At 49.2% G+C, this 14966-nt stretch overlaps 1 protein-coding gene across 5 annotated transcripts in view; it reads left to right on the top strand.

Annotated features, from left to right (window-relative positions):
* Positions 1-414: 414 nt before the first annotated feature.
* Positions 415-14966, top strand: part of SHMT1 (serine hydroxymethyltransferase 1) — a 35032-nt gene continuing 20480 nt past the window's right edge. Inside the window, exons 1-3 of one of the 5 annotated variants that reach the window (XM_032178680.2) lie at positions 415-611; positions 7879-7993; positions 10869-11014. In XM_032178680.2, the coding sequence (XP_032034571.1) occupies positions 7898-7993; positions 10869-11014 (242 nt within the window). In that variant the 5' untranslated portion in view covers positions 415-611; positions 7879-7897. Of the gene's footprint in view, positions 612-651; positions 981-1800; positions 1957-3507; positions 3873-7878; positions 7994-10868; positions 11015-14966 lie in introns of those variants that run through there. The other 4 variants (XM_058428977.1, XM_058428978.1, XM_058428979.1 and 1 more) reach the window with 4 other exon arrangements.

Genomic DNA, 14966 nt, shown 5'->3' with positions numbered 1-14966 from the left:
AAAAAATAACAATAATAATAATAAAGTGCCTGCTCGTGGATCATACACCTACAGAGTAATAATGTTGCAGTTTGGACTCACATTTGTCCTAATTTAAATGACCACCTTGCAAACTAAACGTAGTATCATGAACAAAATTCACTCATAATCCCATGGCCCAAGCGACAGGCTTAAGTGAGGAAGGTCCTGTGTAGCCTTCCTGGAAATCTCGGTCCACACACCAGGCCTGCAGCCAAAGCGGGTCAGTTGTACAGGTCCCTGCCCCAGGTGCGCAGCTGCACCACGCGGCCTCCGGCCGGCCCAGGAGAAGCAGGCCCTGCCCGCCGCTGCGCCGCAGCCAATAGCGCGGGTGCGTTTGGCGGCGGCCCCTGCTTGGCTGCGCTCTCTGATTGGGCGCCTCCGGGGGCGAGCCTAAGCCTGGCGCGCGGGGTGCACCTAACGGAGTGCGAGCCGTCCCGCGCCAAGTTCGGGGTTTGGGGTTGCAGCGGCCGGTCACGTGGCTGGCTCGCGGCGGTGCGTGGGGCGTTGGGTTAGCGGGTCTGGGACTCTGGTGGCACCGGCGGCGGCGTAGGACCGAGGCGTCGCTAGGCACGTGCGCGGGCCGTGTTCCGGTAGGTGGGCGGCTTCGGTTCCGAGGGCCGCGGCGTCCCAGAGCCCGGGGGGTGCTTCGGCGTCCTCGCTGTCCCCCGCCGTAGCCCACCCTCTGCAGCCGGAACGACGGGAGGGGAGCGCTTGGGTCGCGCCTGGGCTGGGGATCGGGCGGCGGCCAGCCGCAGCGCCCCAGTTCCAGGCACATTCGGTATAATGGGGTGGCGGCCCGTGGCCTTTGGCAAGAATGCGAAGGCTTATTGCGGATGTGAGTAGTAGCGCTCTACTGAGCACTTTTCTCGTTGAGCATTTTCGATTTAAACACAACCCCTAGCCTCGCTCCTTCACAACAAAGCTGCAAGTCAAGTGTTACTGTTTCCCCCATTTTACAGGTGAGGAAGGTGGTGGGGCCCGGAGAAAGGAGGCAACTTGAATGGCAGAGCCCGGAATAGAACCCGGGTTCTCAAAGCCTGCGCCCCTAAAGGCTACGCGCAGGGTCGCTCCACTTTTGGCCCGTGCCACCAGATCCCTGTGGGGAATGAGCACTTCCTGTTGCCCGCAATCTGCCACCCCCTGTTCTAGGAGACAAATGTTGCACTGTGAAGTTCTTGGCCCGGTGCCTCTGCTTCGAGATTTCGGGAGTTAAGTGACCCTTGGTCCAGCTGAGGTCAGCACAGATGCGGGCCTTCAATCGGGCAGTTACCCAGAGAATAGACTGGAAACACCAGTTTAGGTTCTTACAGAAATAACATTGTAGGCCGGGCTCGGTGGCTTATGAGTGTAATCCCAGCATTTTGGGAGGCCGAGGTGGGTGGATCACTTGAGGTCAGTAGTTTGAGACCAGCCTGGCCAACATGGTGAAACCCCGTCTCTACTAAAAATACAAAAAAACTAGCTGTCCGTGGTGGCACACACCTGTAATCCCAGCTACTCGGAAAGCTGAGGCAGGAGAATCGCTTTAACCCGGGAGATGGAGGTTGCAGTGAGCGGAGATCACGCCACTGCACTCCAGCCTGAGTGACAGAGTGAGACTCCATCTCAAAAAAAAAAAAAAAGAGAGAGAGAGAGACAGAAAGAAAGAAAGAGAAAAGAAAGAAGAAAATTTATTACTTGGGGGAGCTTGGAACGGAAGTGGGTAATTGTGTTTTTATTTAGTGCGATGTCCTGGGACAAAGCTTTGGAACTGAAGAGAAACCAGAGTTCAGATTCTGGCTCTTATATGGCTTTAGACAAGTTAGCTCCCTGGGCCTCAATTTCTTCCTCTGTGAAGAAGAGAACACAAAATCTGTGTGTGAGGTAGAAGATGTACAACAAGGTAGTTCCCTGAGCAGATCCTTGGCTGGATCCACTTGTGTGACAAAGGCCCAGGTAAGATTTGGAGGCATGGGGAGGTTGGTGACCTTGCAGGTGACTTCACTTACTAGGTCTTTTTCCCTGATGTTGAGGATCATGCCACACATGAGCAACAGTGCCTCTACAGAAATATCCAATGCTGTAGTGACTGATGTTGCAGTGAGCTGTGTTGGCTGGGGGGCTTGCCAGGTATTACTGAATGTCAATGAAGATGTCCCCAAGATTCCCAAGTTTCTTTTTTCTTTTTTTGGAGACGGAGTCTCACTCTGTTGCCCAGGCCGGAGAGCAGTGGTGTGATCTCGGCTTACTGCAAGCTCTGCCTCCCAGGTTCACGCCATTCTCCTGCCTCGGCCTCCCGAGTAGCTGGGACTACAGGTGCCCGCCACCACGCCCAGCTAATTTTTTTGTATTTTTGTAGAGACGGGGTTTCAGCATGTTAGCCAGGATGGTCTCGATCTCCTGACCTCGTGATCTGCCCGCCTCGGCCTCCCAAAGTGCTGGGATTACAGGTGTGAGCCACCGCGCCTGGCCTCCTTTTTTCTTTTTTCTTTTTTGTTGAGACGGAGTCTTGCTCTTTCGCCCAGGCCAAACTGCAGTGGCACTATCTCGGCTCACTGCAAGCTCTGCCTCCTGGGTTCATGCCATTCTCCTGCCTCAGCCTCCCGAGTAGCTGGGACTACAGGCGCCCGCCACTGCGTCCGGCTAATTTTTTGTATTTTTAGTAGAGTCGGGGTTTCACCATGTTAGCCAGGATGGTCTTGATCTCCTGACCTCGTGATCTGCCCGCCTCGGCCTCCCAAAGTGCTGGGATTACAGGCGTGAGCCACCGTGCCCGGCCTCCCTTTTTTCTTTTTTGTTTTTTGTTTTTTTTTTGAAACAGAGTCTAGCTCTGTCACCCAGGCTGGAGTGCAGTGGCATGATCTCGGCTTACTGCAATCTCTACCTCACTGGTTCAAGCTATTCTGTCTCAGCCCCCCGAGTAGCTGGGATTACAGGCATATGCCACCATGCCTGGCTAATTTTTGTTTTTGTTTTGATTTTTTTTTGAGACAGAGTCTTGCTCTGTTGTCCAGGCTGGAGTGCAGTGGCACGATCTCAGCTCACTGCAACCTCCTGGGTTTGAGCGATTATCTTGCCTCAGCCTCCTGAGTAGCTGGGGTTACAGGTGTGCGCCACACACCCAGCTAATTTTTGTATTTTTAGTAGAGACGGAGTTTTACCGTGTTGGTCAGGCTGGTCTCGAACTCCTGACCTCAGGTGATCCACCCGCCTTGGCCTCCCAAAGTGCTGGGATTACAGGCATGAGCCACTGCCCCTGGCTAATTTTTGTATTTTTAGTAGAGATGGGGTTTCACCGTATTGGCCAGGCTGGTATCAAACTCCTGACCTCAAGTGATCCACCCACCTCGGCCTCCCAAAGTGCTGGGATTACAGGCGTCAGCCACTGCGCCCGACTGCTTTTTTTTCTTTTTAGAGAGATAGGGGTCTCACTATGTTGCCCAGAGTGGTCTTGACTCTTGTGGTCCTGTGACTCCCCAGACTTCAGGTGTGCAAGCCTGATTTCTGACCCTTGGCCAGTCACAGTTTCTCCTTTGGCCTTTGAACTTGGGGTGCTCTGCACTTGTTTACTCTGCATAGATTGCTCTCATCCCAGATCTCATGGTTGGCTCCTTTCCACAGCTCAGATTTCAGCTCGGGGATATTCCCTGGCCCAGTCTGAAGTAGCCCTGCACCCATTTATTGCATCTTTCTTTCTTTTCTTTTCTTTTTCTTTTTCTTTTTCTTTTTTTTTTTTTTTTTTTTTTGAGACAGGGTCTTGCTCTCTTGGCCAGGCTGGAGTGCTGTGGGAAAATCACGGCTCACTGCAGCCTCAACCTCTGGGACTCAAGCGATCCTCCTACCTCAGCCACCCAGAGTAGCTGAGAATACAGGTGTGCGCCACAAGGCTCGGGTAATTTTTTGTATTTTTTTTTAGAGACAGGGTTTTGCCATGTTGCCTAGGCTGGTCTTGAACTCCTGGGCTCAAGTGATATTCTCGCCTCAGCCTCTCAGAGTTCTGGGATTACAAGTGTGAGCGACCATGCCTGGCCTTGTGTATTCCTTTTTTTTTTTTTGTGATGGAGTCTTGCTCTGTCACCCAGGCTGAAGTGCAATGGGATGATCTCGGCTCACTGCAACCTCCACCTCCTGGGTTCAAGCGATTTTCCTACCTCAGCCTCCCGCATAGCTGGGATTACAGGGGCCCGCCACTACGCCCATCTAATTTTAGTATTTTTAGTAGAGATGGGGTTTCGCCGTGTTGGCCAGGCTGGTCTCAAACTCCTGGCCTCAAGTTGATCTGCCCACCTCAGCCTTCCAAAGTGCTGGGATTACAGATGTGAGCCACCTTGCCCAGCTTAATTTCTAAATTTTTGTAGAGACGTGGTTTCACTGTGTTGCCTAGGCTGTGGTTGAACTCCTAGGCTCAAAGGATCCTCCCGCCTTGACCCCACTAAGTGCTGGGATTACAGGCATGAGCCACCACGCCAGGCATTTTTTTTTTTTTCCCTGAGACGGAGTCTTGCTTTGTCACCCAGGCTAGAGTGCAGTGGTGTGATCTCGGCTCACTACAATCTCTGCCTCCCGGGTCCAAGCAATTCTCCTGCCTCAGCCTCCCGAGTAGCTGGGATTACAGGTGCCCACCACCACACCTGGCTAATTTTTGTATTTTTAGTAGAGACGGGCTTTCATCATGTTGGCCAGGCTGGTCTCAAACTTATGACCTCATGATCCGCCCGCCTTGGCCTCCCAAACTGCTGGGATTACAGGCATGAGCCACTGGGCCCAGCCCAACCTGTAATTCTTTTTTTTTTTTTTTTTTTTTTGAGACAGAGTCTCGCTCTGTCACCCAGGCTGGAGTGCAGTGGCGCAGTCTCGGCTCACTGCAAGCTCCGCCTCCCGGGTTCATGCCATTCTCCTGCCTCAGCCTCTCCGAGTAGCTGGGACTACAGGCGCCTGCCACCACGCCCGGCTAATTTTTTTGTATTTTTAGTAGAGACGGGGTTTCACCGTGGTCTCGATCTCCTGACCTCGTGATCCGCCCGCCTCGGCCTCCCAAAGTGCTGGGATTACAAGTGTGAGCCACCGCGCCCGGCCGCAACCTGTAATTCTTTAGGAAGATTTATATTCAAACAAGTCCTTTTTTTATTAAAAAAAACAAAAAACTCACACACAGGGTCTTACTCTGTCACCCGGGCTGGAGTGCACTGCCACAATCACGGCTCATTGCAACCTCTAGCTTCCAGGCTCAGGTGATCCTCCCACCTCAGCATCCTGAATAGCTGGGACTACAGATGCATGCCACCACGACCAGCTAATAATTTATATTTTTTGTAGAGATGGGGCTTCACCATGTTGCCCAGGCCAGTCTTGAACTCCTGGGCTCAAGTGATCCTCCTGCCTCAGCCTCCCAAAGTGCTGGAATTACAGGCATGAGCCACCACACCCAGCCCAAGTACATATTTTTAACTAACAGCTTCACAGGAACTCTGTGGAGTACTTAGAGCATGTGCTTTGGGGTTTCGAGTCCTACCTCTGTGGCTAACTTTCTGTGCAGCCCTAGGCTAAGATATTTTACTTTTCTTTGAGACAGAGTCTCGCTCTGTCGCCAGGCTGGAGTTCAATGAGCCACCACGCCCAGCCACGATATTTCACTTTTCTAATGTTGTTTATTTTTCTTCCTTTAGTTCTTTTTTTTTTTTTTTTAAGAGTCCTCGCCCAGGCCGGGCGTGGTGGCTCACATCTGTAATCCCAGCACTTTGGGAGGCCGAGACGGGCGGATCACGAGGTCAGGAGATCGAGACCATCCTGGCTAACCGGTGAAACCCCGTCTCTACCGAAAAAATACAAAAAAAATTAGCCGGGCGTGGTGGTGGGCACCTGTAGTGCTGGCTACTCGGGAGGCTGAGGCAGGAGAATGGTGTGAACCCGGGAGGCGGAGCTTGCAGTGAGCCGAGATCGTGCCACTGTACTCCAGCCCGGGTGACAAAGTGAGACTCCATCTCGGAAAAAAAAAAAACAAACAAAAACAGTCCTAACCCAGTAGCTAGGACTATAGGCCCATCCCACCATGCCCAGCTAATTTTTTTTTTTGTAGCAATGCCTAGGCTGGTCTTGAACTCATGGCCTCCCAAAGTGCTGGGATTACAGGTGTGAGTTGCCATGCCTGGCCCTGAGCCTCAATTTCATTACTTGAAGTATGAAATAAATTAACACATTAAAGTGTTGCTAGGATTAAAATGAGGCCCTTATATATTCAAAAATCATATAGAGATTTTTGAGGCCCTTCTTATGGCAAAACTCCCATTTACATTTTTCTGGAGCCTGGAGAAATGTGTCCAGACTGAGTGAATAGGTGCTATTTGCTGTACTTACATTATCATTTATAAAATGCTACTGGTGGTCATCCTGGAAAGATGATCCCAACTGCCTATATCCTGTTCATCATTAACTCGTGTGTCCCAAAAAATCTTTTGAAAAAGTTGCTAAATAGTGAATATTTACTATTTTATGAGAGCCTGCCAGTTTCCTGCCAGTGGAATTGTTTCAAGTCAATGATTCATCTGTTCAGTCATTTGGAAAATACTCTTTTTTTTTTGTTTTTTGAGGTGGAGTCTTGCTCTGTGGCCAGGCTGGAGTGCAGTGGTGTGATCTCGGCTCACTGCAAGCTCCGCCTCCCAGATTCAAGTGATTCTCCTGCCTCAGCCTCCCGAGTAGCTAGGACTACAGGCGCGTGCCACAACATCCAGCTCATTTTTTGTATTTTTAGTAGAGACGGGGTTTCACCAGGTTGGCCAGGATGGTCTCGAAATCCAGACCTTGTGATCCGCCCACCTCGGCCTCCCAAAGTGCTGGGATTACAGGCATGAGCTACCATGCCCGACCAGAAAATATTCTTCATGTATAGCAGTGTTGGGTACCGCAGGAGATTTTTTAAAAAGTAGCACTCAGTCCTTACTTTCAAGGAACTTAGTTTAGTTGTGGGAGATAAGCTATACCCATGAGAAGTCTGGCTGAGAGGAGGCAGAGTTTCGCTCCCTGCAGGTGGGGAGGAGGGTCAGTTCTCATTTCTGAGGAAGATGAGCTGACGTCTGCAGTTAGGAAAGGAACCAGAAGTTCCACACAGTGGTTTTGCAATAGAATATGCTCGTGTTTACCAAGCAATTCTGAGGGAAAGGCTAAAAAAATGTGTTAGTTTAGCAACTTGATAGAACTAACAGGTTGTGATGAGCTTTGATTCAATGTAATGCTAGGGCCAGGCATGGTGGCTCACGCCTGTAATCCCAGCACTTTGGGAGGCCGAGGCAGGTGGATCACTTGAGAGGAGTTCAAGACTAGCCTGACCAACGTGGTAAAACTCTATCTCTACGAAAAATACACAAATTAGCCAGGCGTAGTGGTGCACGCCTGTAGTCCCAGCTACTCAGGAGGCTGAGGCAGGAGAATCACTTGAACCCAGGAGGCGGAGGTTGCAGTGAGCCAAGATCATACCATTGCACTCCAGCCTGGGTGACAGAGTGAGACTCTTGTCTCAAAAAAATAAAAATAAATAGTTGGGGCGCGGTAGCTGACGCCTGTAATCCCAGCACTTTGGGAAGCCGACGTGGGCGGATGACAAAGTCAGGAGATTGAGACCATCCTGGCTAACACAGTGAAACCTTGTCTCTACTAAAAATACAAAAAATTAGCTGGGCGTGGTGGCATGCCCCTGTAGTCAGAAGATTGAGGCAGGAGAATCTCTTGAACCTGGGAGGCGGAGGTTGCAGTGAGCCAAAATCATGCCACCGCACTCCAGCCTGGGCAACAGAGCAAGACTACATCTCAAAAATAAATAAAAAATAAACAAAATAAAAAAATAAATTTAATTCTGGAAGCTACACATGTTTTTCCCATTTTTAGGCAGCTTCGAACCAGTGCAATGACGATGCCAGTCAACGGGGCCCACAAGGATGCTGACCTGTGGTCCTCACATGACAAGATGCTGGCACAGCCCCTCAAAGACAGTGATGTTGAGGTGAGATTTGTGGGGTCTTCACAGATGTTTTTTTGTTGGAGGCCTTCATTTAAATATCTAGTTCTAATTACAAATTAATTAGGGACAGCCTTGAAATGAGTATTATCCTGCTGGATTTAGAGCTGGTGGCAGACAAAATGGCTACAAATCCTTTGAGGGTAAATTTAAAGATTGTTGGGTTTCTTCAAAGTGTGGAGCACTGTGCAGGGTGCTCTGGAGGAAAGCAGAGAAGGGGAGAGATCACTGACAGTTGACCCTTTCCTGACAGTTCACAGGGGATATAGATCTATCTAGACATCTGGAAGCACCTTTATTTTATTTTATTTTATTTTAGTTGTTTATTTTTTTGAGATGGAGTCTCACTCTGTCACCCAGGCTGGAGTGCAGTGGCGTGATCTCAGCTCACTGCAAGCTCCACCTCCCAGGTTCATGCCATTCTCCTGCCTCAGCCTCCTGAGTAGCTGGGACTACAGGTGCCTGCCACCACACCCCGCTAATTTTTTGTATTTTTTAGTAGAGACGGGGTTTCACCGTGTTAGCTAGGATGGTCTCGATCTCCTGACCTCATGATCCGCCCACCTCGGCCTCCCAAAGTGCTGGGATTACAGGCATGAGCCACCACACCCGGCCTTTTTTTATTTTTTGAGATATAGTCTTGCTCTGTCACTCAGGCTGTAGTGCGGTGGTGCAATCTCGGCTCACTGCAAGCTCCATCTCCCGAGTTCATGCCATTCTCCTGCCTCAGCCTCCCGAGTAGCTGGAACTACAGGTGCCAGCCACCACACCCTGGCTAATTTTTTGTATTTTTTTTTTTTTTTTTTAGTAGAGATGGGATTTCACCGTGTTAGCCAGGATGGTCTCAATCTCCTGACCTCGTGATCGCCTTTCTCGGCCTCCCAAAGTGCTGGGATTACAGGCCTGAGCCACTGTGCCTGGCCTAATTTCTGTGTTTTTAGTAGAGATGGGATTTCACCATGTTGGCCAGGGTGGTCTGAAACTCCTGACCTCAGTTGATCCACCAGCCTCAGCATCCCAAAATGCTGGGATTACAGGCATGAGCCACCACGCCCGGCCTTAATTGTTTTTACAAAAGCTTTATTGAGATATCACTCATTTGCCATATTATTTAGTGGTTTTTAGTATATTCATAGTCAATTTTAGAACATTTTTATCCCCCCAGAAAGAAAACTTGAACCCATTAGCAGTCAACCCAAACTCCCCAACCCTGGTCAATCACTCATCTACTTTCTGTCTCTATGAATTTGCTGAAATTTCTTTTCATTTTTGAGACAGGGTCTCACTCTGTCACTCAGGCTGGAATGCAGTGCTGTGATCTTGCCTCAGCTCACTGCAGCCTCTGCCTCCTGGGCTCAAGTAATCCTTCCACTTCGGCCTCCTGAGTCACTGGGACTACAAGTGCACGCCACCACACCTGGCTACTTTTTTGTGTTTTGGTAGAGACCGGGTTTCACCATGTTGCCCAGGCTGGTCTTGAACTCCTGGGCTCAATCAACCAACCTACCTTAGTCTCCTGAAGTGCTGGGATTACAGGTGTGAGCCACCGCGCCTGGCGTAAAGCATCTTTTCTTTTTTTTTTTTTTGAGACAGAGTCTTGCTCTGTCGCCCAGGCTGGAGTGCAGTCATGCGATCTCAGCTCACTGCAACCTCCACCTCCCAGGTTCATGCCATTCTCCTACCTCAGCCTCCCAAGCAGCTGGGAATACAGGCGCCTGCCACCACGCCCGGCTAATTTTTTTGTATTTTTAGTAGAGACGGGGTTTCACCATGTTAGCCAGGATGGTCTCGATCTCCTGACCTTGTGACCCACCTGTCCCGGCCTCCCAAAGTGCTGGGATTAGAGACGTGAGCTACCGCACCCGGCCTAAAGCATCTTTTCTTTTAAGGAAGAGGAACGAGGAATAAGATTCAGGGAGGGAGAAACTTGTGAAATGTAGGGATAAAAATAACAGAGGATGGTGGTGGTAAAAATTAGGTGGGACACTTAAAGATAACTTTCTCTTCAATCATTTTGTTTTCCTTTTTTTGAGATGAAGTCTCACTCTTATTTCCCGGGCTGGAGTGTGATGGCGCGATCTCAGCTCACTGCATCCTCCACCTCCCAGGTTCAAGCAATTCTCCTGCCTCGGCCCCCCGAGTAGCTGAGATTATAGGCACCTGCCATCACACCCGTCTAAGTTTTGTTTTTTTGTTTTTTGAGACAGTTTCATTCTTGTCACCCAGGCTGGAGTACAATGGCGCAATCTCGGCTCACCGCAACCTCTGCCTCCCGGGTTCAAGTGGTTCTCCTGCCTCAGCCTCCTGAGTAGCTGGGATTACAGGCATGCGCCACCATGCCCGGCTAATTTTGTATTTTTCAGTAGAGATGGGGTTTCTCCATGTTGGTCAGGCTGGTCTCCAACTCCTGACCTCAGGTGATCCGCCCACCTCGGCCTCCCAAAGTGCTGGGATTACAGGTGCGAGCCACTGCGCCCGGCCAAGTTTTGTGTTTTTAGTAGAGATGGGGTTTCACCATGTTGGCTAGGCTGGTCTAGAACTCCTGACCTCGGGTGATCCACCAGCCTCGGTCTCCCAAAGTGCTGGGATTACAGTCATGAGCCACCGTGCCTGGCCATCATTTTGTTTTTCTTAATTCATTGATTAGTGCTTTCTCAGATACTAAAACCTTTGAGGAGGATTCGTTCTGTTCCTTAAGTGTTATGAAAGTCCTTGATGTTAGGTTAAGGTCAACTTCTGAAGGCACAATCGATATTAATGTGAAAGAGTGTCTTTTCCCTTTAGGAGGTTGTAATTTGGATCAGAGCAAAATTTTAAACTAAAATTTCCAAATACCAAGCATCTGTTTTCTTCTCATAAGGTTTACAACATCATTAAGAAGGAGAGTAACCGGCAGAGGGTTGGATTGGAGCTGATTGCCTCGGAGAATTTCGCCAGCCGAGCAGTTTTGGAGGCCCTAGGCTCTTGCTTAAATAACAAATACTCTGAGGGGTACCCGGGCCAGAGGTATGTGAATCTCTTCAAAGGCCTGGTTCTGACACAGTCATAGGGAGTACTCAATCAGCCTAGGACCTAAACAATTTGGAAATTTCAGAAAACAACAAGCTTCCCAACTGTAGGATTTCTGTTCCACGCCTGCTCTCTGACATAACTCTTTTATTCCCAGCATGTGATAACACTGAAGAGCTCAGCGCAGGTGAACTCAGGGGCACATTTCACAGTTCTTTGGGGGCTTTCTAGAAAAATAGGCCAGTTTGTAAGGAGTATTGAGCCACTGGATTGGTGTGTGGCCTCTATCTAGAAAAGGTCAGTGTCATCTGAGGGATGCTGCAGAAGGTGGCTGTTGCCATGTGAGTCATCGAGTCTGTATTGGAAATGGTGTGGAAGTGGAGGCTGAATCTGGAACACTGAAAATCGTTTCTGTATTATAAATGTTGGATTTACACATGCAGTGGCTTTCAGTTGACCCTTTCACCCTCAGAATTACAGTGTTATATTCGTTTTTGTTTTTTATAGTCATCATCAGGCAAAGAAAACAAATTACAGAATTTGACATGGCTTTTGCAAATGTGTGCATTTTTGTTCCAAGGAAACAGAAAGGTCACCCTTGGAGAAGGAATTGCCATTCTGTCCTGAGATGCCCCTGAAGCTCTATGTAGAAGACTGAGAATCAAGTTGAAGGCATTGTCTTTCTCCTATTGTGAATAACTAACTTTTGCATTGTGCCTTGAAGAATTCACCAGGTGTTTTCTTTCTTTCTCTCCTTTCTTTTTCTTTTTCCTTCCTTTCTTCTTTCAGGCTAAGGCATTTTGTTAACACCAGGTGTTTTCTTTCTTTTTTTTTTTTTTTTTTCCTTTTTTGAGACATGGTCTGTCTCTCGCCCAGGCTGAAGTGCAGTGGTGTGATCAAGGTTCACTGCAGCCTTGGCCTCTTGGACCCAAGCCATCCTCCCACCTCAGCCTCCTGAGTCGCTGGGACTACAGACAGACCCCACCACACCCAGCTAATTTTTTGTAGAGACAGTTTCACCATGTTGCCCAGGCTGATCTCCATCTCCTGAGCTCAAGCAATCCACCCGCCTTAGCCTCCCAGAGTGCTTAGGATTAGAGCTGTGAGCCACTGCACCCGGTCCACACCAGGTGTTTTCGTTTGTTTGTTTTTTGAGACGGAGTCTCGCTGTTGCCCAGGCTGGAGTGCAGTGGCGCGATCTCGGCTCACTGCTGGCTCCGCCCCCCGGGGTTCATGCCATTCTCCTGCCTCAGCCTCCCACGTAGCTAGGACTGCAGGTGCCCGCCACCTCGCCTGGCTAATTTTTTGTATTTTTAGTAGAAATGGGGTTTCACCGTGTTAGCCAGGATGGTCTTGATCTCCTGACCTCGTGATCCGCCCGCCTTGGCCTCCCAAAGTGCTAGGATTACAGGCATGAGCCACCGCGCCCGGCTGACACCAGGTGTTTTCAAAACTAATATTTCATTCGATTCTCACAGCAATGTATTGAGCAAGGGGTGATGTTGTCTACATTTTTTTTTTTTTTTTTTTTTTGAGACAGAGTCTTGCTCTGTCACCCAGGCTGGAGTGCAGTGGCGCGATCTCGGCTTACTGCAAGCTCCGCCTCCCGGGTTCACGCCATTCTCCTGCCTCAGCCTCTCCGAGTAGCTGGGACTACAGGCACCCGCCACCACGCCCGGCTAATTTTTTTGTATTTTTAGTAGAGACGGGGTTTCACCGTGGTCTCGATCTCCTGACCTTGTGATCCGCCTGCCTCGGCCTCCCAAAGTGCTGGGATTACAAGCGTGAGCCACCGCGCCTGGCCGTTTTCTACATTTTTAAGAAGGGGACTGAGTGTGTTGGCTCACCCCTGTAATCCCAGTGCTTTAAGAGGCCAGGGCAGAGGATCATTTGAGGCTAGGAATTTGAGACCAGCCTGGGCAATATAGTGAGACACTGTCTCCAAAACAAAATTTAAAAATTAGCCAGGCATGGTGGCATGCGCCTGTAGTCTCAGCTACTCAAGAGACTGGTGTGGAGTACTGCTTGAGCCCAGGAGATCAAAGGCTGCAGTGAGCTATGATTTTGCCAGTGCACTCCAGCTGAGGTGACAGAATGAGATCCTGTTTCTAAATTAAAAAAAAAACAAACACACAACTTAAATAGAAGTGTAATTACACGGTTTATTCATGTTAAAGGGCTTTTTTTTTTTTTTTCCCAGAGTATCGCTCTGTCATGAGGCTGGAGTGCAGTGGCACAATCTTGGCTCACTGCAGCCTCCGCCTCCTAGGTTCAAGCGATTCTCCTGCCTCAGCCTCCTAAGTAGCTGGGACTAGAGGCGTGCGCCACCACACCCGACTAATTTTTTTTTTTTTTTTTGTATTTTTAGTAGAGACGGGGTTTCACCATGTTGGCCAGGCTGGTCTCGATCTCCTGACCTCGTGATCCACCTGCCTCAGTCTCCCAAAGTGTTGGGATTACAGGCGTGAGCCACTGTGCCTAGCTAATTAAAGGGCTCTTTTAAAAGGTAATTATTGGTCGGGTGCAGTGGCTTATGCCTGTAATCCCAGCACTTTGGGAGGCCGAGTTGGGTGGATCACGAGGTCAGGAGATCGAGACCATCCTGGCTAACACGGTGAAACCCCGTCTCTACTAAAAAAAATACAAAAATATTAGCCGGGCGTGGTGGCTGGTGCCTGTAGTCCCAGCTACTCGGGAGGCTGAGGCAGGAGAGTAGTGTGAACCTGGGAGGTGGAGTTTGCAGTGAGCCAAGATCACGCCACTGCACTCCAGCCTGGGTGACAGAGTGAGACTCCGTCTCAAAAAAAATAATAAAAATAAAAGGTAATTATTACATGTTTTCATTATCATATTTGGTAATATAATTTAATATTAATCTGTCTTTGGAACATTATTTATAATCAAAGGCAATATTTGAAAACATAGGCAAGGCGTGGTGGTTCACACCTGTAATCCCAGCACTTTGGGAGGCTGAGGCAGGTGGATTACCTGAGGTCAGGAGTTCGAGACCAGCCTGGCCAACATGTCGAAACCCCGTCTCTACTAAAAATACAAAAATTAGCTGGGTGTGGAGGTGCATGCCTGTAATCCCAGCTATTCTGGAGGCTGAGGTAGGAGAATCGCTTGAACTTGGGAGGTGGAGGTTGCAGTGAGCCGAGATCGCACCACTGCACTCCAGCCTGGGAGACAGAGCAAGACTCCATCTCAGAAAAAAAAAGAGAAAATGATGTTGACCTAACATTAACGACTTTGCTTGATACAAACCTAAAAACAAAGTTCTGGGTTTAAAAAAAAAGTTATGTATGTATGAATAAATGAATGACAAGGTCTCGTTGTCTTGCCCAGGCTGGAGTGCAGTGGTGCAATCGTGACTCATTGCAGCCTCAAACTCCTGGGCTCAAGCAATCCTCCTGCCTCAGCCTCTCTGTAGCTAGGACTACAGGTGTGTGCCACTACACCAGGCTAATTTTTAATAGACACGCGGTCTTGCTATGTTGCCCAGGCTGGTTTCAAACTCCTGGCCTCAAGCAGTCTTCCCACCTTAGCCTTCCATATTACTAGGATTACAGGTGTGAACCACCACATCTGGCCTATTTATTTTTTATTTATTTTTATTTTTTTGAGATGGAGTTTTGCTCTTGTTGCCCAGGGTAGAGTGCAATGGTGCAATCTCGGCTCACTGCAACTTCCGCCTCCTGGGTTCAAGCAATTCTCCTGCCTCAGCCTCCTCAATAGCTGGGAATACAGGCGTGCAACACCATGCCTGCTAATTTTGTATTTTTAGTAGAGATGGGGTTTCTCCATGTTGGTCAGGCTGGTCTCGAACTCCTGACCTCAGGTGATCTGCCCACCTCGGCCTCCCAAAGTGCTGAGATTACAAATGTGAGCCCCCACACTGGGCCCGGCCTATTTTTTTTTTTTTTTAAAGATAGGGTCTCACTCTATTGCT

Source organism: Hylobates moloch, unplaced genomic scaffold, assembly GCF_009828535.3.
Source record: "Hylobates moloch isolate HMO894 unplaced genomic scaffold, HMol_V3 SCAFFOLD_15, whole genome shotgun sequence".
NCBI lineage: Eukaryota > Metazoa > Chordata > Mammalia > Primates > Hylobatidae > Hylobates > Hylobates moloch.
Note: the sequence above shows the minus strand (reverse complement) of the source record. Positions and strands in the feature narration are given on the sequence as shown.